At 39.6% G+C, this 22,580-nt stretch overlaps 1 protein-coding gene across 1 annotated transcript; it reads right to left on the bottom strand.

The window, feature by feature from the left end:
• Positions 1-212: 212 nt before the first annotated feature.
• Positions 213-20,683, bottom strand: LOC109083556. Its single transcript, XM_042739459.1, has 38 exons — positions 20,496-20,683; positions 20,250-20,399; positions 19,270-19,371; positions 18,984-19,186; positions 18,330-18,550; positions 17,514-17,660; positions 17,266-17,430; positions 16,041-16,192; positions 15,791-15,959; positions 15,597-15,705; positions 11,924-12,063; positions 11,645-11,770; positions 11,288-11,467; positions 10,413-10,637; positions 10,187-10,313; positions 9,827-10,026; positions 9,532-9,744; positions 8,746-8,891; positions 8,532-8,659; positions 8,009-8,156; positions 7,765-7,897; positions 6,973-7,122; positions 6,763-6,889; positions 6,475-6,686; positions 6,213-6,375; positions 5,864-5,943; positions 5,613-5,773; positions 5,410-5,500; positions 5,160-5,311; positions 3,674-3,740; positions 3,455-3,592; positions 2,926-3,246; positions 1,802-1,905; positions 1,621-1,727; positions 1,470-1,549; positions 1,342-1,376; positions 1,114-1,245; positions 213-978 (listed from the first exon to the last, which is right to left on the bottom strand). The coding sequence occupies exons 2-38, from the start codon at positions 20,271-20,273 to the stop codon at positions 694-696; spliced, it is 5,463 nt and encodes a 1,820-aa protein (XP_042595393.1). The 5' UTR covers positions 20,274-20,399; positions 20,496-20,683; the 3' UTR covers positions 213-693.
• Positions 20,684-22,580: the final 1,897 nt, after the last annotated feature.

Genomic DNA, 22,580 nt, shown 5'->3' on the forward strand with positions numbered 1-22,580 from the left:
CTCGGTTTCCACAAAAATAATAAGCAGCACAACTGTTTTCCACACTGATTATAAGAAATGTCTCTTGATATTAGAATGATTTCTGAGAGATTGTGTGACACTGAAGACTGGAATTACATTTTAAAATATATTCAAATAGAAAACGGTATTTTAAATTGTAATAATATTTTACATTATTAATGTTTTTTACCATATTTTTTGATCAAATAAATACATCCTTTAGAGACTTCTTTCAAAATCATTTTTAAAAAATCTTACCAACCCTACATGTTTGAACAGTAGTGTAAATATATGCATACATTGATGAAAATTAAAAACAAACCATAAAGATTCACAGTTTTAAGGTTGTGACTACATTTGCTAAGTTGCTAAGCATAACACTGCTTCTAAACCAGGGGTGTTAAATGTTAAATCCATCTCCTCCATGTGAGTTTTGTCTTAAACGGCAATGACATCTACAAGTGACAACTGAAAGGACATTTTGGTTTCTGTTTCTATTTCGTCTTGCCCTGCTCATTATAACTGTAGTTTAAACATTAAATATCTTCTGACTGTCTGTGACTGTGCCACACAAGTTTCGCAGTCATTATGAATGGATAAAATGATTGTAACTTGTAAGATCTGTAGGAGTAAAACACAGTATAAAGACAAGACATTATTTTTAGAATAATCACCATTTTCAAACATTATTCCTCACGCAGTCACACCCTTTTCCTCATCTTTGTCCACATGCTTGCTCTGCATCTTCTTGTTGCTGGACTGTCCTGCAGCAGGTGTCTGTTTCTCTGCTCCTCCGCTGTCTGGTTTGCGTTTGCTGGGAGTCTGGTTGTCTTCCTGAGCCAGGACTGTGCTGTGAGCCAGTCTGTCTTCATTAGGACTCGCTCGCTGGCTTGAGCTCAGTTTAGAAAATCTGTCTCTCATCTCCTTCAGTCTCTGATCCACCGTACACTTCTGCAGCTCCAGCATCACCTGCTGCTCCTGAAAGCATGGGGAGCATCAGAGACACAGACGGAAGGGGTGAGAAATACATTTTACAATGTAAATCCATTCCTCTTGCAAGTATATTGGGAGCTGTATAGGGGTCTCCATGAGGTGAGTCAGACTGACTGTTACCTGAAGCGGTTTGTCAAACCTGGGCTCTTTCTTCTCCGGTGGGCTGCGTATGTGTGTTGCCCTGTGGAGTTGAGAGGAGAGCTGCTGGTAAACTTCATCAAGTCGGTTTATTTCTCTTTCCATCAGAGGCACCTGAATCACAGGTGGATAAAAAACAGTAGATATTTCCATAGATGTACACTCTTCAGAATAAATAAAACACAACATGCAAAAAGTGCTTTCACTCACTGGGACTTGTGTTTTTAGGCCAGTTTGCCCTTGTCCTGTGCACAAAAGACCAAAAATTGTACCACTGTATCAGATGTTTACAAGGCTAAGAATGTTTTCTTTTAAAAATCGCTCTCAAAATCTCTCACCATCTCCATGTCTGTCTTTTAGAGTTGGTTTTAGTTCTTGAAGGAGCTGTTCCAACTTGAAGTATTTATATACTTGAAGTCTAAAATCAATGAAAATGAATGTTTTAATATATTCTTAATGTCAAAAACTCACCTTAGATTGGATCCTAACCTCTCTGCCAGCAGGTGCTCAGTGAAATGCGTTTCAGTGGGTATTTTTACACTGAAGAAGTCCTCTACTAATGTTCCAAAGGCCTCCGGTGTGTTTTCCTCATCCATCTAACATGTGAGCAAAAGTCTGTTTTAGCTCTTCCTGAATTTTATATTGTATATATTTCAAACACAAGTCTTACCTTTATTTTCCTCTGATCCTCAGTGAAACAGTGATGAAACAACTGCATGCTTAATGCTGAAATGGCCAAGTGGAAGGCTTTCATGAATTCAAGAGATTTTGAGCCTGTAAAAAAAATAGAAATGCAAAAGAAGAAGGTTCAATGTTTAATGCTTTTTATGTTTGGAGAACTTTGCAAATGTTACTGAAAGATGATACTTATCTCTTTATAAAAGCTTTTATAGAACTAAAAAAAAGCATTTTATATATATTTTATATATGTTTTAATTGTCTTATTTCGTGTATTAGTATCTTTTACTTATGTACGTATCTTTTAAGTATGTATTTTACACTACTGTTTAAAAGTCAGTACAGTTTTTTTTTTTTTTTTTATAAAGTAATACTTTAAGGTCTGGTTTCACAGACAGGGCTTAGGTTAAACCAGGCTTAGGCAATAGTTCAATTAGGACATTTATGTAGTTTTTTTAAAAACATGCCTTAGAAAAAAAAAAACAATACAGGGGTGCATCTTGAAACAAAACAAATACACTGACATATTTTACATTTACATTTATGCATTTAGCAGACACTTTTATCCAAAGTGACTTACAATGCATTCAGGCTATACATATTTTTGTCAGTATGTGTGTTCCCTGGGAATTAAACCCACAACCTTTTGCGCTGCTAACGCAATGCTCTACCAGTGAGCCACTTTAAGATCAGTTAGTGATCAGTGATCAGTTAAGATCAAGTTTCTTTCAGTAAAACAGCTCAGACTTAAATTTTAGTCTGGGATTAGGCCTAACCTTGTTTGTGAAACTGGGTTTTAGTCATCAAGGATGCATTAAATTGATCAAAAGTGACAGTAAAGTCTTTTACTTGTTAAAAACAAATTACCATATGAATAAATTACATCCTAAAATATATAAAAATAGAAAAAAAAGTTGTTTTAAATTGTAATCATATTTCAAAATATTACTGTTTTTACTGTATCTTTAAACAAATAAAAGCAGCCTTCTGAGCATAAGATATTTCTTTCAAAACAAATGTTGTCCTTAAGTGACTTGCCTTGTTTAATAAAGGTAAAAGAAATCTGTAGACATCTGTAAACAACTATGTAGTGAAGACTAGGGCAATCTTTCTTACCTGAGGTGATATAGGCCATTGAGTGTAAGAGAATGGAGATGAACTGGCCAGCATTTTGAAGCTTCCTCTCTAGGATGTACAGAATTTGATTGGCTGTGTCGTAATAAAAGTCTTTATGGCAGTAGGCCAGCAGGTTATCACAGTGAGAGACTGGCACCGTCCTGGCCAATAGCAGCACGACAGAGGGGAAGGAACAAGCTCTGCTCAGTAAACGCACAACATGGCAGCCAAACAGGAAGATAGCAAAATGCTGTGGGGAAAGGCTGTCAAGGGCAACAGGGATCAGGTCAGATGGTTCACCCTCTGCTGGGCTGATAATTACTGAAGAAGAAGAAAGCAGATGTAGGTCATTACAAAGCTCTGAAATGACAAGAAGACCTTACATGACACACAAAACAGACACAATAAATAAATAAAATATATTTTAAATAAATAAATACAATTGTTATATATCAACATTATTCATTAAAAGTGCATTTCTACTTTAGCTCACTGAATCCAAATGCATAAATGTGTAGTGTGTACCGACCGTCCTCTGTGTCGGATGTGTGGGCGAGTGTCTGGAGTGATTCCTTTATTTCCTGCAGTGTTTTGGACAGAGGAGTCAGAGACACAAACTTGGCCAGTTCCTCTTCACTCACGCAGGGGATGGTGCTCTGCTGTTGACCTGACAGATGAGAGCATGTACTGTGAGCATAGCAGGAGCCCTGGGTCAAAGACTGCAAACTGGTTTTTATCAAGGTCGAACCTGGATCTGAGGAAGCTGCCTCTGTGTCTGCACCCACTTTAAACTCTGACATGTCTGCAGGAGAAAACTGTAAAATGATACAGAAATACTTAATGGGATAGTTCAGCCAAAATTATGTACTCAATCAAACAGGTTTGATTTGTATTCTCCTGTGGAACACAAAAGCTGTAAACTGATGCATCTATATTAGATTCTGTGTATGATTTGTGAATGAATCATTTCAGATTGGTTGTGTGTGAACCGATTCACTGAAAAGAGGTGTTAAAAAGCAGTGCTATTTTAGTATTATTTCTATACTATTGTAGTTTTTATTTTAGTTTAGCTTTAGTGATTTTGTTATTTCTATTGGATTAAGATTTTTTTGCTTTATTTTTATTTTAGTTTTAGTAATCATGCTACTTCAGCTTATTTTTTCATTTATTGTTGAAATGTGGACAACATGTAAATCAAAATGTATTAGTCTTTGTCAATGTTAGTTAATAAAAATTTTCATATTCATGTTAATTCACAGTACATTAACTAATGTTAACAGACTGAATAATGTATTAGTATGTTTGAACTTAATATTAACTAACATGAATAAATGCTATATAAATATTGTCCATGTTAACTAATATAGTTAATGTTAACAAATGAAACCTTATTGTAAAGTGTTACCCAAATTGTTGCTCAAGTTTTTTTTTTTAAATTCTAATATTTACATTTAGTTTTATTTCAACTTTATTTTAATTAACAAAAATAATTTTTAATGGTTTTAGTTCACACTAACAACACAGCCCAAAAGAAAAAATCAAATGTTACACCAATAAACCACTTTTATGATTAAAGTGCCCCTATTATGGATTTTTGATTATTTTTCATGCAGTATTGTGTAACAGATCTATGTGTGTGTGAAAATTTTTTGAAGTTTTTTATATGTGAGTGTGCAGTGTATAAAGATATTGTCTCTCAAAAGAAAGAGTCGACTCTAAATCATTGAAACGAGTCGTTTTTAAAACAATTCCCAAGCCGTTTCATGATGACGTCAACATGAAAAATGAGCATATTGCCCGCAACTTGTTGGTCTTTTTGCATTGGTCTGAATGAAAATGCAAATTCATTCTTTGCCACTAGGTGCAGTTTTTGGAGTGGCAAAAATTGCTGTTTCCCTGGTAACGGCTGTACATAAAGCAGCACTGTGCTCACATGAACTGAGACCAGTCGGAACAATCATCGCAGATTAGCGTCATGCAAACTAGAGGTTTGGAAAAATTAGTCGTTGAGCGAATTGTTTGGGAGTCTTTGAGCAAGTAAGGTAAAAATAAATGCATATTATACAACAATGAAAGTGTTTTTTGACCTTGCATACATGTCATCCTGTTATTGGGGACTCCCAAAACCAAAATATGAACCTTTCATAACCCATAATAGGGGCACTTTTATTATCACTATTATGTGCATTCATTGGCATGGCTCAGTGTTGTTTTAATGGACTGAAACAAGTGACCTGAGTGTATCGGGTGTGAAGTTCACTCTCTCGAGTGTCTCTGTGGCTGTATGTTGCTGTGCTGTCCTGTTGCTGCCAGACCTCCCCATTCATTCTGCACAGCACTCCCTCCAAAGATCTCAGCACGGCCTCCATCAGCCCCATCCACGGCTCTGGTGCAAACACAAATACTTTCACAGACCTGTGACTGTTTAAGTCTGTATATACAGTACACACGTAAGGCTGGAGTTACAGCAAACTTCTGTCTCACCATGAGCAGTTTCTCTTTTCATCAGAACTTCATTGTCTAGTATTTTTTTCAGCTGGTTCAGTTTTGAAGGTTCCATATTTTCTAGTGTGTCCTAAAAACCAGATGTGCAAACCGATTAGTTACAGGGATTGATCATGTTATCATCATTATTTCCATTTTTGATGCATTTCTTATCTTCAGTTGACTTCCTGTTTCTGTCTTACCCTCAGAGCATCAATTTGCTGGCACATGTTCCTGTAAAACTCCTGTGTGTCTTTGCGGTGCTTTGCCAGCTGTGTTGCCAGATGTAAATTCTGATCCTCTAACTTGTCATACAGCGTTTTCACATTAAACTCCTCCAGCTCCATTAGTGTAGTTCTGAAAACTACATCAACATGGGATTTGAAAGAATTCAGAAGCGTTTTTGTATATGTATCCATTGTCAGGCATTTCAGATGATTGTCAGTTACTGTACCTCCTTTGCAAACAGCAGGTTCCTCTGATTCTGCTCCCTCTCCCACCCCTCTCAGACCTAGTAGCTCAGAGTCTTCCACACTACAACATTAATATTAGCAACATAAATAACAACACTGTTAAACATAATCTTTATCAAATCTCAAAATTAATGTCTATGTTTGATACTACTGTATACATTATAATGTTGTGATGGCTAAATGTATGTGTATCCTTTAAAGTAATTCTTCATACAGTATATATTGGCTAAGTTGTCAGAATTGTAATGTCAGTGCATCCCCAGTATTCTTGTCCAAACCTACTCCCTTTGACAAACATCAAGAAACCTCAACAATAAGCAGCTGACTTACCTTTCTGTATTATAAACATATTCAATAGGAACACTGGGTTCACCCAAGCTGCGCCACTTGGGCTTTGGCCTCCCTTGAGCGATGAGGTTGGACCGATTTGGTCTCAAGACAAGAGCAGAGGCTGTCAACACTATTATCAGCAACACCAACAGAGACAAGATCCCTATGGAGAAACACCACGCACATCATGTAAAGCATTCCTGTTAGCAAGAAAAATGCAACTTTCTATGTCAAAAGCACCCCACTTTTATTGTTGACTCACCTATGATGAGCCCCCAGTCTGGAAGCAGGTTTAAGCTGTGTTGTTTAACAATCCCGTGTCGCACAAGCTGTGCAGGAGTCGTCGGCTGGAAGGCAGCCATTGTGGGGTTACACTCGGAGCCCTGTTCACTCACAACCACTATCAGAGTCCAGTCGGGCACTGCGTTATCCAGGAACACATACTTTCCCGGCTCCATGAACACATGCGCAAATCTAACAAGATAAATCAATGCAGATCAGCTGCATATCTGTGTTGAAAGCTACATGTGATATACCTATCTAGTCTTACCTGCTGGAATTTAGCTGTGTGTGTTTGACAAGATGCTGCAGACGTCTAAATGCCCCAAAATCCCAGCCAGGGTTACTGCTGAACAGGTGATCCTTCTGGTACACTGGGATGTGACTGTAGTGGCGGTCTAAAATCACAGAATGACATGACACATGCATACCATACACTAGGCATCTTTTATTATTAGTGCTGTATTTGACAAAGCCATACCGGTGTGGTTGATGGTGAGCTGAAAGATGAGCATATCATTTGGGGACAGACATGCGATGGGATTTGGGATCCGTGGAAGAGGCTCGGAAACCTCATTCTGATCAGCATGTCGTTTCTTCCTGAAATCACTCTTCAGAATTTCAACAGGTTCTGAAAGGAAATACTGCAAGCTTTAATGTACAGTAGACAATCATTACCACAAAATAAACCCAGACAAGATGTTCTTGTACCTTCTCTCTAGGTTTTATTTTATGTTAATGTATAAATGATTCTGCTTATTTAAAAGCGTAATAAATAAATGTAAAATACTGATCTAAAATTTATTTGACATCTTGAGAATGCAGCAGCATAGAACTAGCTAAAAATATGAAATATAAAGAATAGAAAATCAGTCACAATCATTAAATATACACGGACCAGTCAGAATGAAGTATTACAGAGGGCTGTGTAGTAGGCCTAAATAAATAATAATAACAGTACTACTTTACAATTAAGTTCCGTTTGTTAACATCAGTTAATGCATTAGGTATCATGAACAAATAAACAACTTTTCACAGCAATTATTAATTTATTTGTTCATTTATAAATGTACTGTTGTTCATTGTTAATGTTTATGTTTGATCAGAATACATTGTCCATTTATACAAATGTATTAAATATTAATGTAAACTACTGTTAAAAAGTTTTGGGGCGATAAGATTTTATGTTAAAGTTTTATGTTCTGGACTATTTTGATGAAAGATCTGGGCAAAATGTTTGAGCCTGGAGGTCAGGTAAACACTGGCAGCTTACCTCTTACTAAAGAATCAACGAGCAAGGGGTCTTTTAAAATCCAACCAAACACTCCCTCAGGAGCGAACTGGACGAAGTGGATCCTTCCTATGTTCTTGACATGAACATCAGGTCCTAGTATATTTATCATATCCTAAGAGAAAAATGAAACAATGTTATTTTTAGCATGAGTTCACATCAATAAGCACAGTATAATAACTGATAGATAATAATGAAGCGTCTTTTTAACAGATCCTGATCCCACCCTGCTCCAGGTTTTGCTTTCATCTGCGGCTTTGATTCTCAACAGTAGCTGTCCGTCTGTATCCAGTCTGGCAGAGAGCACCGGCAGTGTGGACACACATGAAGAGTTACACAGCTCCTCCGCTGACACGTACCTATCGCAGTGACAACTGCAGAAAAATAACACAAACGTCTCGTTATAAGAAAACATTATTAGCCATGAACCATTACATGAAATTATAGTGGTTAAGTTTTAATAATGTGCACCACATTATGTAAAGGATAATATGGTTAGATGGTCATTATCATCATGAGGAGGTTTATTTTACATGAATGACTAGGTGACTGTAAATGATAGATAGATAGATAGATAGATAGATAGATAGATAGATAGATAGATAGATAGATAGATAGATAGATAGATAGATAGATAGATAGATAGATAGATAGATAGATAGATAGATAGATAGATAGATAGATAGATAGATAGATAGATAGATAGATAATACACAGAATTTCACTCTTCACTGGAACTGCAAACTTACATGCCCATCCCAACATCCAAAGTCCCACCCTGAGGTCCACATGTGACGTTACAGGAGTAGGTGGATGGGAAAACACATTCCACCGTAGAGGCCAGTCTCACCTGACCTGCCCCACAGCGCATCTTCACCTACACAGAATGAAGAGCTCCTTACTGTCTTATCACACAAATAAACTGTAGAAACACAGAGCTTTTCTTCAGTGCATGCATCTTACCTCAGGCTGGCAGTCCAGTTCACTGTCTGCGGTGGAGCTTTTTAAGTCTAATTCATTGTAAAAGACAAAACCGGTCTTACACAAGCACGACCCATCTGAGTGCTGGAACGCACGGTTTTTGCCTATGCAGCTACAAGAGGACGCCCCTATGAAAAGAAACAATATAAATACATTACATGCTCTGGTTTGTTTTTAAGAGTATAAAGGGTCTTTGATTTTGTAATGATGTAATCAATAAAAATAGTTGTAGTACTGTAGTAGTGAAAAATGTATATAATCTAAATACAAGTATTTAATTTTTGTTTTTGGAATTTTGGACACCCAGTGAAGAATTAGTGCTGAAAAGGCGTGAACATATACAGTAGTTATTTTTGTGCCTGACCTTATTGAATATGCAAAATTTATGGGAGAAGAGTATTAAAATTAATCATGCAACGTTTGTGCTCGTCAAATTACTGGTATTTGCACCACTGTTTAACGCCCATAAAAGTATGTCTTAAAGCAGGTGGTAATTTGAACTGCTCTTGGTAGATTGCCCTGGCCATTATGGAAATGATCTGGCTACGTCTGTGTTTTTTAATGTGGGCATTGTTAGTAAACCACCCACAAAATGTTCCGGTGCTTTTATGGAATTGTGTTCTAATGCTAATTTTCCCTGTTAAGTGAATCTGGCTCCTAATCTGTTATTACTCAGCACTGCCTGCATCTTGCATTTTTAAAGGCAAAAACACATTATGCATAAATGGCCCCTAAGGATAAAGAAAGTGTCTTAAAACACACTCTGACCTGCATCTGAGGTGGATGAGCTCCCACAGGGGAAACAGGCTCTCTGGGCGTGCAAGTGATTGAAGGTCCCTGGTGGGCATTTGTGACATTCCTCAGGTGATTCAGCACTTGTGCGGTTTCCATATGAGCCAGGCGGGCAGGGAACAGGATTGGAGCTGCCTTGTGGACAAAAGTACCCAACTGGACAGGGTTGATCACTATAATGGTGTGAGCCTAGTAAACAGATAATTCAAATATTAAACATAATCAATCAGCGCTGCTATTGTCTGTATTAAGAGAGCTCTTCAGTACTGACCCGGAGGGCAGTGATGTCCTGGAGGGCAGAGGAGGCACTGGAGGTAAGGGGAGCGACTGGGCCGATAGGTGCCGGCCCCACACAGCACACAGCTGCTCTCCTGAGACTTCCTTAAACCGCTGGTGTTCAGCGGCATCCAGCCATCCGGACAGGACAGCATGGTAGAGCTGTTGGCTGGGCAGTAATGTGGAAAAGTACATCTGCAAAAATCATTTTCTCTTAATTATATTTATATTTAAATTAATATAAGTGAGTGATAGGAAAAGTAAAAATAGAGGAAAGAAATATCACAATTAATATCCAATATCGAAAAACCTCTTGTTGCAATATATTATACATCCCTAGTAGGTTGGTGCTTACACTTGCTGTGGTGAGCTGTAGGTGCGAGATCCTTCAGGACAGAAGTATCCTGCAGGACACGGTGTGGGATCTCCTGTCTGGGGTCTACAGTATGAACCAGCTCTGCAAAGGGTCTCTGTGACTGACCCTGTATGATTGATCACTTTATTACACTTCACGGTTATAACATGTGCCATTTATACACCTATTAGTGCATTTGTAAATATCATGTACAAATCACACCTACCTGCAGGACATTCGTAAGAAGCTTGACATGGGATGCCTGCTGTATTGGGCTGGCCCGAGGTGCGAGGGTCTGGGCAGAAGGTACCAGGAGGGCAAGGCTCACACTGACTGACAGCAGCTGCCCCTGCCTGTGCCCTCATGGTGCCTGCAGGGCAGGGCACGGGGAAACCTGTCCCACTGCACCAATGACCCGGTGGACAAAGGAAGCTTGAGAAATCAGTGAGCCCTAGGGAGACGGTTATAATAACAAACTTTACTTGATGACAGGAACACAAAGATGTAAATTAATGTAAATCAACATTCTGTCAAAGAAATGAAGCATACATCTTATGGTATATAAAATACGCTACTGTTCAACATTTTGGGGTCAGAAGGATTTTTAAATATTTTTGAAAGAAGTCTCTTATGCTCACCAAGGCTGCTTTAATTTAATACAAAATACAGTGAAACCCATGATGCTGTTAAATATTACTGATTTAAAAAAATGATACTTTAAGATGATTTAAAATTAAATCTTTTCATCAGCCATTACTCCAGTCTTTATTGTCATATGAAATCATTCTAATATGCTGATTTGATGCTCAAGGAACATTTCTCATTATTATCAATGTTGAAAACAGTTTGAAAACAGTTAAAAACTGCTTATTTTTGTTGAATGAATGCATGTTCAGGATTCTTTAATAAATTAAAGTTCAAAAGAACAGCATTTATTTGAAATAGAAAACCTTTGCAACAATGTAGAAGTCCTTATTGTCACTTTTGATTAATTTAATGCTGATTTTTTTTTAAATAATCATTTTACTGACCAGAACTTTTTAACTGTACATAAATTTATGATTATATATACTATTGTATGTTCTACATGGTATGTCAGACCTGTGGAGTTACAAAAAGTGCCAGGGGGGCAGGTAAGACAGTCTCCTTTGCTTCCTGCCCCAGACATGGGCCTGTATGTAAACAGGGGACATTCTCTAGGCCCCGGCCGCCCCTTAGACTCATAATCAGCTATTCCGTCACAGTAATAGCCTGGTGGACACATACGTGGGATGGGATCACCTGTAAGAAGACAGAAAGCATCTAAAAATAATGCTTATTTTTTTTATTCAGATGGATTTAGCAAGCTGCTATACTAAGTATACAATACTATGTGGACATTTGTCAGAAATTAATTGAACAATTGGACATAATATTTACACATAGCACATGTAAATTCCAGTATAGCAATTGACGTACCCTCTTGGCACCAGTGTCTTGGAGGACAAGTTAGACAGTCATGTATAGTACTTGCTCCAGGGGTTTCTCTTATAGTGTTGGCAGGACAAGATAAAGGTTCCTCTGTGCCTACAGGGCAATAAAAGCCTGTCCAAAAACAGGAGCAGGAGTAAACACACACAGTGTGAACATCTCTTGATATTCGGATCATATAAAGCAGATATTTGATCACTTTATTAATGTATCAAGGCTCTCTTCTCTGGATTCATGGAAGGGTTTATAGGAAGATGAATAACGTACCAGCAGGACACAGTCCAGCACACTGTGCTCCCCACTCACACTGGTCTCTGTTTAGCAGAAAGGCGGCCTGAGGAGTGAATTCTGAACTGCCAGAGATGCACAGGAATCCAGCAGCACACAGGCCTTTCACCTGGCCAGCCCTGAATAATAATAAGCAGACACAAAAAACCAATAACTGAACTGTAATTATTTTCAGAAAAAAATGTGATGGACATACACTGCCATTTTTAGGATCACTGCCAATTTTTTATTATTCAGCAAGGCCAAATAAATTTGATCAAAAGTGACAATATATATATATATATATATATTTCAAAGAGATGCTGTTGTTTTTAAATCCATACAACATAAGCATAGTTCAACCATGAGAAGGGGTTCTCATGGTTGAACATACTATACAAAAGTTTTTTTAAAGTATTATTTTAGATTAGTTTTTAAAGGTTTTATAAAAGTATTATCAATACTTTTATAAAGGGGGATGCATTAAAAAAGCAATTTATTATGTTACAAAAATTTCTAATAAATGCAGTTCTTCTGAAATTTCTATTCATTAAAGAATCCAGAAAGAATTTTCCACAAAAACATTAACCAGCACAACTGCTTACAAGTGTTTTTAACATTGATAATAAGAAGAAATGTTTCTTTAGCATTAAATCAGCATACTGGATGATTTCTGAAGTATCATGTGACACTAAAGATTGGAATAATGATGCTGAAAACATCTCAGTTACATATGGTAACCCTTGGTACGGTATGGTAACGGAGACGTTGTGTTGAGTGTCATTTTGTTCAGCGTACAAAACTAGGAGTCGCTCTTGGGAGCCCAAACCCCTCTGACATCTTTGTTGAAAGGCCAATGAAATTGGGTGTGCAGAATTTGCATGGCTGGCCATGCCCCGGACAACCAGGTATAAATAGGCTCTGTGTAAGGGGAGATCTACCAAAACCCAGAACCTATCAACAGAATGTCTGTCTAGGGGAACACTGAGCCTCAATACGGCAATACAGTGGAAAATACACATGTGGGGCCTCAAGAGGAGTCGCTACACGTGGAGCACTAACCCAATACAAGAGTTCACTTGGGGGAACCTACCTCATAATGAGTTCTAATTGCAAGTTCCTCCATTGAACTTTGCTAATTAAAGTGCTTATGTGATAGAAGGGTAGTCCAGAGTACATGAAAGGAACCTGAGCTGGACTGAATTAGCGCATAACCACCCTAGGGGGGAGCGGCGCTGGTAGCAAGCTCTACAGCCTGCCAGTCTCCTGAGTCAAAGAACTGATGTTCAGGACTCTAGAAGAAACTGGTTTCATTCACAGATTATAAAATCTATCAAATGTATTAGCCCAACCTGCAGCTCTACAGATATTCGCTAGAGAGGCCCTGTTCACCAGGGCTGCTGATGCAGCCATGCCCCTGGTAGAATGAGCCCTTACTCCCAGTGGGCAAGGTAGGCCTCTGGCTTGATAGGCCATTCAGATCGTATCCACAAGCCAGTGGGAGACCCTCTGTCTGGAGAACTGTCTCTCTGACAGCATTCCCCTTCTGATGTCCTCTGCCTGAAACTCTGAGTGCATTCTAGGTATGTGCATAAGCCTCACACTGGGCAGAACAGAGACAGGTCGGGGTCCCCTTCTTGGAAGGGGATAGCTTGCAATGTTACCACCTGGTCCCTGAAAGGAGTGGTGGGAACCTTGGGCACATATCCAGGCCGGGGTCTCAGGACAACATGAGAGTCTGCCGGCACGAACTCCAGGCACTATTCGTTAATGGAGAGGGCTTGGAGATCCCCCACCCTCTTGACAGAAGTGAGCGCAGTCAGGAGGGCGTCTTCATGGAGAGGGCACTGAACTCAATGGACTGAAGGGACTCAAACGGATCCCTCTGTAAGGCCTGCAAGACCACAGTGAGATCCCAAGAAGGAATGAGATGTGGAACCTGATAACCAGATCATGCTTCCCCACCGATCTGCCTCCCACGGTGTTGTGGTTAGCCGCAATCGCGGCCACGTACACCTTAAGTGTAGAAGCAGACAGTTGCCTGTCCAGGCCTCCTTGGAGGAAGGAGAGCACAGATCCGATGCCACATCTCCGCTGGTCCTTCCCCTGGGAAGACCACCAATTCACGAAAAGGCGCCACTTCAGGTCGTACAACTGCCTCGTTAAAGGACTCTGGCCTGAGTAATGGTATTCACCACAGCTGGTGAAAGGTCTCTAAGTTCCTCCTGGTCGTGTCCAGGGACCAAACATGAAGGTTCTAGAGAGCCGGGCGTGGATGTCAAATTGTGCCCTTCCCATGAGAAAGGAGGTCCTTACTCAGGGCAATTTGCAAGGGAGGAACTGTTGCCATAAGCACAAGCTCCGTGAATCAGGTCCTGTTGGGCCAATAAGGGGCCACAAGCAGAAGCTGTTCCCCATCTTCATTGACTTTGCACAATATCTGTGCAATGAGGCTCACTGGGGGAAACACATACTTGAGCAGGCCCCTGGGCCAGCTGTGAGCCAGTGCTTCTGTGCCAAGGGGAGCCTCGGTCAGGGAGTAGCATAACTGGCAGTGTGTCAAGTCCAACAAGGCAAACAGGTCCACCTGCCTGGCCGAACTGACTCCAAATCAGCTGAACCGTTTGGGGGTGAAGCCTCCACTCGCCTCTGACCGAGATCTGTTGCGACGGGAGATCCGCTACATGATTGAGGTCGGCCGGGATATGAGTGGCATGCAGAGACCTGACTCTGTGCTGGCTCCAAAGTAAGAGATGGTGGGCGATGGGAGCAAACACCACCCTGGTGGTTGATGTATGCAACCGTCGCTGTGTTGTCCGTCCGGACCAACACATACTTGCCTTGGATCAATGGTTGAAACCTCCTCAAGGCCAAAAGCACTGTCAACAACTCAAGGCAATTGATATGCCAATGCAGCCAAGGGCCTGTCCAGACCCCTGATGCTGCACACCTGTTGCCAAGGACTCAAGGTACGGTGACACAATGGTGTGATGTTCACACGGTGTGAGCCGTGACGCCATGGCACACAATTCCACCTTTGTAGCTCTCAGAGAAATTGTACTCTTTAAAAGGGAAATTAATTCTTTAGAGATCGCCATTGAAGCACCCTGGGGTATTTTCACAAAACTTATCTGTGTATGAATATGGACCGCTGACCGAGCCTTAGATCCAATGAACGAGGAATCGAGTGACAGACACTGTATTTGGCTCCGAAAAACAGAACGAGTGAGCAGATGCTATGCTTGCCTATTTATACCCAGATGTCCGGGGCATGACCAGCCATGCAAATCCTGCAAACCCAGTTTCACTGGCCTTTTCTCAAAGATTTCAGAGGTGTTTGGGCTCCCAAGAGTGACCCCTAGTGTTGTACACTCAACACACCGTCGAAGTGAACAACAGAAAGGGAACTCATCTTTGCCATCACAAGAATAAATTACATTTTAAAATATATTATAACAGCTATTTTAAATTGTAATAAATATTACAGTTTACTGTATTTTGACCAGATAAATGCAGCTTTGGTGAGAATAAGAGACTTCGTTCAAAGACATTAAAAATCTTACTGACCCGAACATCTGAATAGTAGCATACAAATAAATAATAAAATAAGGTCATAACAAGGTCATAAGTGTCTATGATTGAAAAAAAAGTCTTATAAGGTCTGTAAACATACTTGCAGAACTTTCCTGGTGGACACGGCAAACACTCTCTCTCCTCCTGCAAACCCCCCACCTCAAGTGGGGTGTATGTGCCATTAGGACAGGGCTGAGGAACCATTGTTGCTGCAATTACAAGCAGAATGAGACAATGTGCGTGTACTAATGACACCACAGACACAATATAGAGAATTACAGCAGCATGGGTTACCTGCAGGGCAGTAGGAGTGTGGCGGGCAAGGCCGGGGGTCTCCGATAATTGCCTCCTCACAGTAATAGCCTGGACGGCAGGGGATGCAGTTATCCGAGCCCGGATTTGGCTGGTACTGTCCCGTGGGGCAGGGCAAGGCCAGGGTTGAGCCCAAGGGACAGTAATGACCCTGAGAGAGCAAAACCTGTCAGTCAGGTTGCTAGGCACAGATTAAAAAGCGATAGAAGGGAGTGAAGGAGGCAGAACTGACCTTGGGGCAGAGGAAGGCGTGTGGGGTGGTGGAGGAGAAGTCTACTGGGCAGTAAAAGCCTGCAGCACAGGGTCCAGTTGGAGCATCCAGGCCCTCGCTAGCACAGTAATGTCCTGCTGGGCAGGGAAGACAGCTTTCTATGGAGTAACCCCCTGTGGGCAGATCAATATTATGAGGACAAAACACTGCATGTTAGTAAATAAAGAATGTAAATGGTAAAATATTAATGTGAAAAAGGTTCCAGAGAATATGGAAAGGGCAATATTTAGAAACGTGTGAATTATATTGTTAGAGTGAATTTATAAGAGCAACTAAAGCTGAATCTGTGCAATATTATTTATGCATTTAAGCCACACAGTGTATTGGATTTGATAGCTAATTTATTTTGATGCGCTATCCCTGGTAAATTATTCATATGCAGCTACATGTTGCTTCTCTTGTTGTTTTTGTTTGCGTATAATAACTGCCCTTTTGAACAGCTTTATTGTTTTTCCTTAGAGGCTCTAAATGTTTTATAGATTTTTATACTACGGGGCCGTTGAATGCTTGAATCTGATTGGCTGGCGAACGTTCTGAGGTGTGCAATTATTTTCAGGGAAATGCACGGCGAACGTAGTTCAAGGCAGCTCTCTTGACTGTTTTACAGTTCCATATCACTTCGCATAGTTAACTGTAATAATGGACACTACGGTCACACAGTTTGCACAAAAAGGTATTGTCAGAACTGCCCTGACGACTTTATCAGTTAGCCTATATAGTGTAGCAACTTAAAGGCTACACATGACATTTATCATTAGCGAGGTAATAACAGCACTGTTTAGAGACGCTACTGCAGAACACTGTTGAGGGACGCACAGAGGTAGCCTAATTCACACAAGCTCTCTCTCTCTTTCTTTCTCTTTCTCTGTGTGTCTCTGTCTCTCTCACTCTCTTTCTAATAACTTCATTAATAACTGCATTAGAATGCTATCAATGGCTCAAGCCTCCATTACCAGCTTTAAAATCCCTTTAAATATATCATCTGATCGATGTCTTGTGGTGTGGTAACCGTAGTATAAGTGGAATAATTGACTCTGGGCCGTTGAATTATTAGAAAAATAATGCACACCCACTTCGCTTCGGGGCCGCATCACCACCTCAGGTGTGCATTATTTTTCTAATAATTCAATGGCCCATCATCAATTATTCCTTACATATTAAAATAAATGTGTGGGTCTGTACAAACCTGTGAGATTACGAATGCTGCCTGCTGGGCAAGGCAAAGGCATAAGGGTTCCAGAAGGGCAAAAGTGACCCTTCGGACAGGGGCCATTCCTGAGGTAGCCAGTTGTATTCAGAGGAGCAGGATTTGGAGACCCTCCTTGGCAGAAATAACCTTGCTGGCACTGGCCTACAAAACAACAATTAGTCCATATGATACAGTCACAGACTAAAACCTGTGTTCTTATAAAAAAGTGTGGGATGATATCAGACCCTGTGGTTGTGACGTTCCAGGTGAACTGCAGTAAAGGCCGGTAGGGCAGGGCACACAGGCAGCCTCCGATTGAGCTCTGGTAACCTGTCCCAGTGAGCCCACAGGACAGGGTACAGCCGCAGCAGTGCCAACAGGGCAAAAATGACCTGATGCAACACAGGAAAGATGGCAGATTGTTAGCAAGCATGATAGTATATACACTACTGTTCAAAGTTTTGGATTCAGTCTTATTTTTTTTTTTTTTACAAATTAATTCAGATTTATTTTTTTGTTATTAATTTTTTTTTAATTTTATTATTTTCTTCAGAAACGACACATACTGTAAAATTGATCAAAAGTGAAAGTAAAGATATTTATAATTTTATCTTTTATACTTTCTATACATCAAATGATCTTGACAATAATGTATCATGAAAATGTATCACGGTTTCCATTAAAAAAATTAAGCCGCACAATTGTTAAGAAGCAATGTTTCTTTAGCAGCAAATCAGCATATTAGAAAGATTTCTGCGAATCATATGACACTGAAGCCTTGAGTAATGGCTGCTGAAAATTCAGCTTTGCATCACAGGAATAAATTAGATTTTAATATATATTAAAATAGAAAACAGTTATTTTAATTTCTATTAATTTTCACAATTGATCAAATAAATGCAGCATAAGATACTTTTTTTTAACAACCATAAAATAAATCTTACTTACTGCAAACTTTTAAATTGCATTGTATGATGGGGAAAAAAAGGATTTGCAGCAGAATACAAAAACGCAATTACTTATGAGCCATCATAATAATCTCAGCACAGGGCTGGACTCACCCATGGGACATGGGGATGGCTCCTGTGTGCCAGGGGAAGGACACATAGTGCCAGCTGGGCATGAGAGACAGTGGGCGGCACCAGGAGCACTGCTGTATGTGCCAGGCTCACAAGGCACTTCCAATGGAGTACCAATGGGGCAACTGTGTCCGCTTGGACAAATATAACCCTGCAGTCCATCTACCGGTCGAGCACTACGACTGCCATTGATACACACATATCTGTGAGGGAGAAATAAAGCTGTCATAAACTATATTTCAAAAGAAAATCATTGTTTTATGAGCATACACCAGGTTTTAGATGCCTGATGAATAAATCTCCTCAACGACCCAATCGCAAAAGCACTTCACTGCCACTCCACTGTATCTGTTTTCCAACCCAGCCACAAATGGATAGAAACTGGATCCACAGAGTCGTTTTAATAAGTTATCTTTCCTGACTCATTTGCACTTTACATAACATTTCAGTAATGGAGAATATCAATAATAGTTTCAGCACTACTTCGTAATGGACAATAAATCTTTAACATCTGAAATCGTGCCACTAAGATCCATTAGCAATGCATGAGTGCACCAGGTTGGCTCAACTCAAGTGGGTGTGGGTGTACCTTTGTCAGATGACTGTTTAGCTACTGAAAAGCATAGATATAATTACCCAGCATCACAGAGAGCTGCTTCTGATGGATAGACCATAGCAGTCTGCTCACAGAAGTACCCAGGAGGACATGGCTGACACTGCTCCGCCCCACTCAACCCTGGAGAGCTGGAGAATGTTCCAGCGGGGCATGGGAGAGGAGAGCCGATACCAGTTGGGCAATAATGGCCAGGCGGGCACATGCTGTTGCCTGTAGATTCAATCTGCAAATCACACACTGTAAATGAGTTTAACCCTTTGTGAACACATGGTGTCTTTTTTAAGAAACTGAACTAATGATATATACCACATTTCCAGTGCCGTTGGGACTTGTGGCACGAAGGGCAGTGAAATCCATCCTGGCAGCGCCCTGTAGGCTCTGAAAGACCATGGCGAGCACAAAACATGCCTAGACAGACAGATTACATAAATCAGATGTAGATGTAAATACAAACTGTTCAAAAGTTTGGGGATAAATTATATTGATATGATAAATTAATGAAATAATGATCTGATAATATAATGTAATAATGATAATTAAGGTTTTCAGTAAAAAAGGTATTATAATGTGTAGCTTTTCGGGGGTCTCTGGGTCTGTAAAGGTTGGAAACCCTTATGAAAAGAGCTAAACAGATCCTCCACAGTGTTGTTAATTTAAATAAAGCTGAAATAAAATATAAGTATTACATGAAAAACTGAAAATAAACTGAAGTACTAAAATTACTAAAGCTAAAATGTTAATACATACCATTCAAAAGTTTGGGGTCCATAACATTTTTAAAAGTTTTTGAAAGAATGCTCTTATGCTCACTGCCTTTATTTGATAAAACATACAGTAAAGACAGTGAAAATGTGAAATATTTGCATAAATTAAAATAGCTGTTTTCTATTTTGAAACGTAATTTATTCCTGTGCTGCAAAGCTGAATTTTCAGCAGTCATTACTCCAGTCTTCAGAGTCACGTGATTCTTCAGAAAGCTTTCTAATATACTGATTTCTTATTATTATCATCAATGTTGAAAACAGTTGGCCAGCTTAATATTTTTGTAGAAGCTGTGATACATTTTTACAGGATTCTTTGATGAATACAAGCTCAAAAGAAAAGCATTCATGAAATAGAAATCTTTTACTATAAATGTCTTTACAGTAATTTTTTTCATCAATTGAATGCAGCCTTGCTGAATAAGTATAACTTATGTCAAAATATTACTGACCCACAAATTTTTGAACAGCAGTCTCTGTATTTAATAATTTTTTTTTTTCGTTGTCATGTATTTTCAGTTTGACCTGCAGGACATCGTAGACATTCATCTATACTGGCTGTCCCAGACTGTGGCTGCATTGTTCCTGGAGGGCAGGGGAACTGAGTGCCCTGTGATGTGCCTGTGGGGCAGAAATGCCCCGGTGGACATGGAAGAGGCTCTGCTACTGCTTCCCCTGCATTGTAATGCAATAGGATCAATTGTAATAGATTTATAAGAGCACAGAGATGGTTTTAAACCAATTTTCTTGTAGACAGAATAAATACCGCACCCTGACAGTAGTAGCCTAATGGACATGGCTCACAATTTTCTCGGTGACTGTTGCCCATGACGGAGCTGTAAGTGCCTGCAGTGCAGGCCAGGGGCTGGTGTATGCCTGTGGGGCAATAGAAACCGGCAGGACAGAGGCTCTGCTCCGGACTGCTGGAGCCCCAGTCACAATAGTAGCCTGCAGAACATTCACCTACACAGTACAATAGAATTAGACAATAATAGAATATGACTCATGGTTGCATCATACAACTCCAAATTCTGGCATAACATCAATGCTTTAGCGGTATTGTAATGGTTTTAGGGGTCTTTGAACAATCCTTTTCCACACAGGATAAAAAAGCAAATAATTTTCTTTTAAAAAATTGTTACATTTGAATGAAAAAATAGAATCTAGAATATGAAAACCTATCTGTGAAAACAAATGATTCGAATGAGAGAGAAAGGGCATGCAGAGCATTTTTGTCTTTAAGATAAATTGTATTTATATGATAAATTATTTAAATAATGATCTGATTATATAATGTAATAATGATAGTTAAAGTTTTCAATAAAACTTTACGGGGCTCCTTTGGTTGTCTGAGAGCCTTTTTGGGGGTCTCTGGGTCAGTAAAGGTTGAATACCCTAATGAAAACCCTGAAGACTCCTCCATAGTGTTGTTATTGTTAACTAAAACTAAAATGGTTCATTCATTTAAATGAAACTGAAATGAAATACATATATTAAATGAAAAGCTGAAATAAAAATTGAATGTACAAAAATTGCTAAAACTAAAATGTAAATGAAAGCTAAACGCAAATATTTAAAAGCAACAAAAAAGAATAAAAATGACAAAAGCACATAAAATAATTGCTAAAAATTAAAAAGAGAAAATATACAAATTAAAAATATTAATAAATCGTACAATATTGTATAAATAATACTAAAATAACACTGTTCCAAAGAGCACCTGCTCTTGTTCCCAGAAGGCAGTATGCCCCCGGTGGACACAAAGTGCCAGTGCTGTTGTCAGTGGGGTTGGGAACTGTGGCCTGCACAAAACAGAGGAATCCAGGGGCACAGGGCCGAGGGCTCAGAGAGTCCATCTGAACCGCAGAAATGTCCCATAGGGCACACCAGGCACTGCTCTGCATTTATACAAAAAACAAACCCAGTAAACAAGATATAAACAGAAGAATGCATTTAAATCATGTTCACTTGCTCAGTTATTGCAATACAGAACTGAATAAATCACCTGCTGAAATGAGGCCAAGAGAATCACTGTATGTGCCTTTGGGACATGGAACTGGGTTTCCAGACTGAGTCTCACTGGGGCAGTAAAAGCCTTCAGGACAGACCAAAGGAGTGCTGACCCCCATAAAACCTTTTGTGAGGTTGATGCAATAGAAACCTGGAGGACAGGGTTTACACTCACTCTGTCCCTTCTGATCCTGAAACTGACCTGCGATCAAACAACAACAGCAATACATAAAAAGACCCATGAGTACAAATGATTTTTGCATTTGACCTCTTCTAGAAATGGTAGTAACTTCCTAACTAAAGTAAATTTCGCTAAAATGGAGCTATATAAAGTCAAAGGAGCATACAGTATATCTCTAAAATGGAGTAACACAGTACCTCCAGGGCAAGGCATGCAATCATCTGTGCCCTTTCCCCCACTATCAGGGTGCCAGCTGCCCACTGGACAGGGAGTTGGCACAGCACTACCAATTTCACAATAGTGACCTGGAGGACAAATATCACCATACACGGCTGACACAGGAGCTGAAGTCGGAGATCCTTCACTGCAGAAAAACCCTGTAGGAATAAAACAAGCTATATTAATATTCAATTTAAAGAAGTCCTGTGAAGACCTAAAAAATGTCTGCTGTAAATGATATTCAAACCTGGCAAGCAGGGTCCACTGACTGTGGTCAGGCCTGGCTCTGAGCAATAAAACCCTGGTGTGCAGTTTTGGCATTGACTTACATCTGACAATTGACGCTGATTGCTGTAAAACAATTAAATTTTTATTTTTTAAAAATTGCAGTTAATAGAATTACATTTTTAATAAAAAATGTAAGTTAATTACAATTAGTTTTTAAA

The sequence above is a fragment of the Cyprinus carpio genome, chromosome B15 (genome assembly GCF_018340385.1).
Source record: "Cyprinus carpio isolate SPL01 chromosome B15, ASM1834038v1, whole genome shotgun sequence".
In the NCBI taxonomy this organism is placed as follows: Eukaryota; Metazoa; Chordata; class Actinopteri; order Cypriniformes; family Cyprinidae; genus Cyprinus; species Cyprinus carpio.

Bases quoted from the DNA above. Each gene is read 5' to 3' on its own strand.
- LOC109083556 (XM_042739459.1), bottom strand. From the start codon at position 20,273: ATGAATGTCTACGATGTCCTGCAG. The intron at 12,064-15,596 runs GTATGTTTACAG...ATTATTATTCAG, and splicing joins CCACCAGGAAAGTTCTGCAA to GGCTGGCCAGGTGAAAGGCC. The intron at 10,638-11,287 runs GTCTGACATACC...CCGTCTCCCTAG, and splicing joins CACTTTTTGTAACTCCACAG to GGCTCACTGATTTCTCAAGC.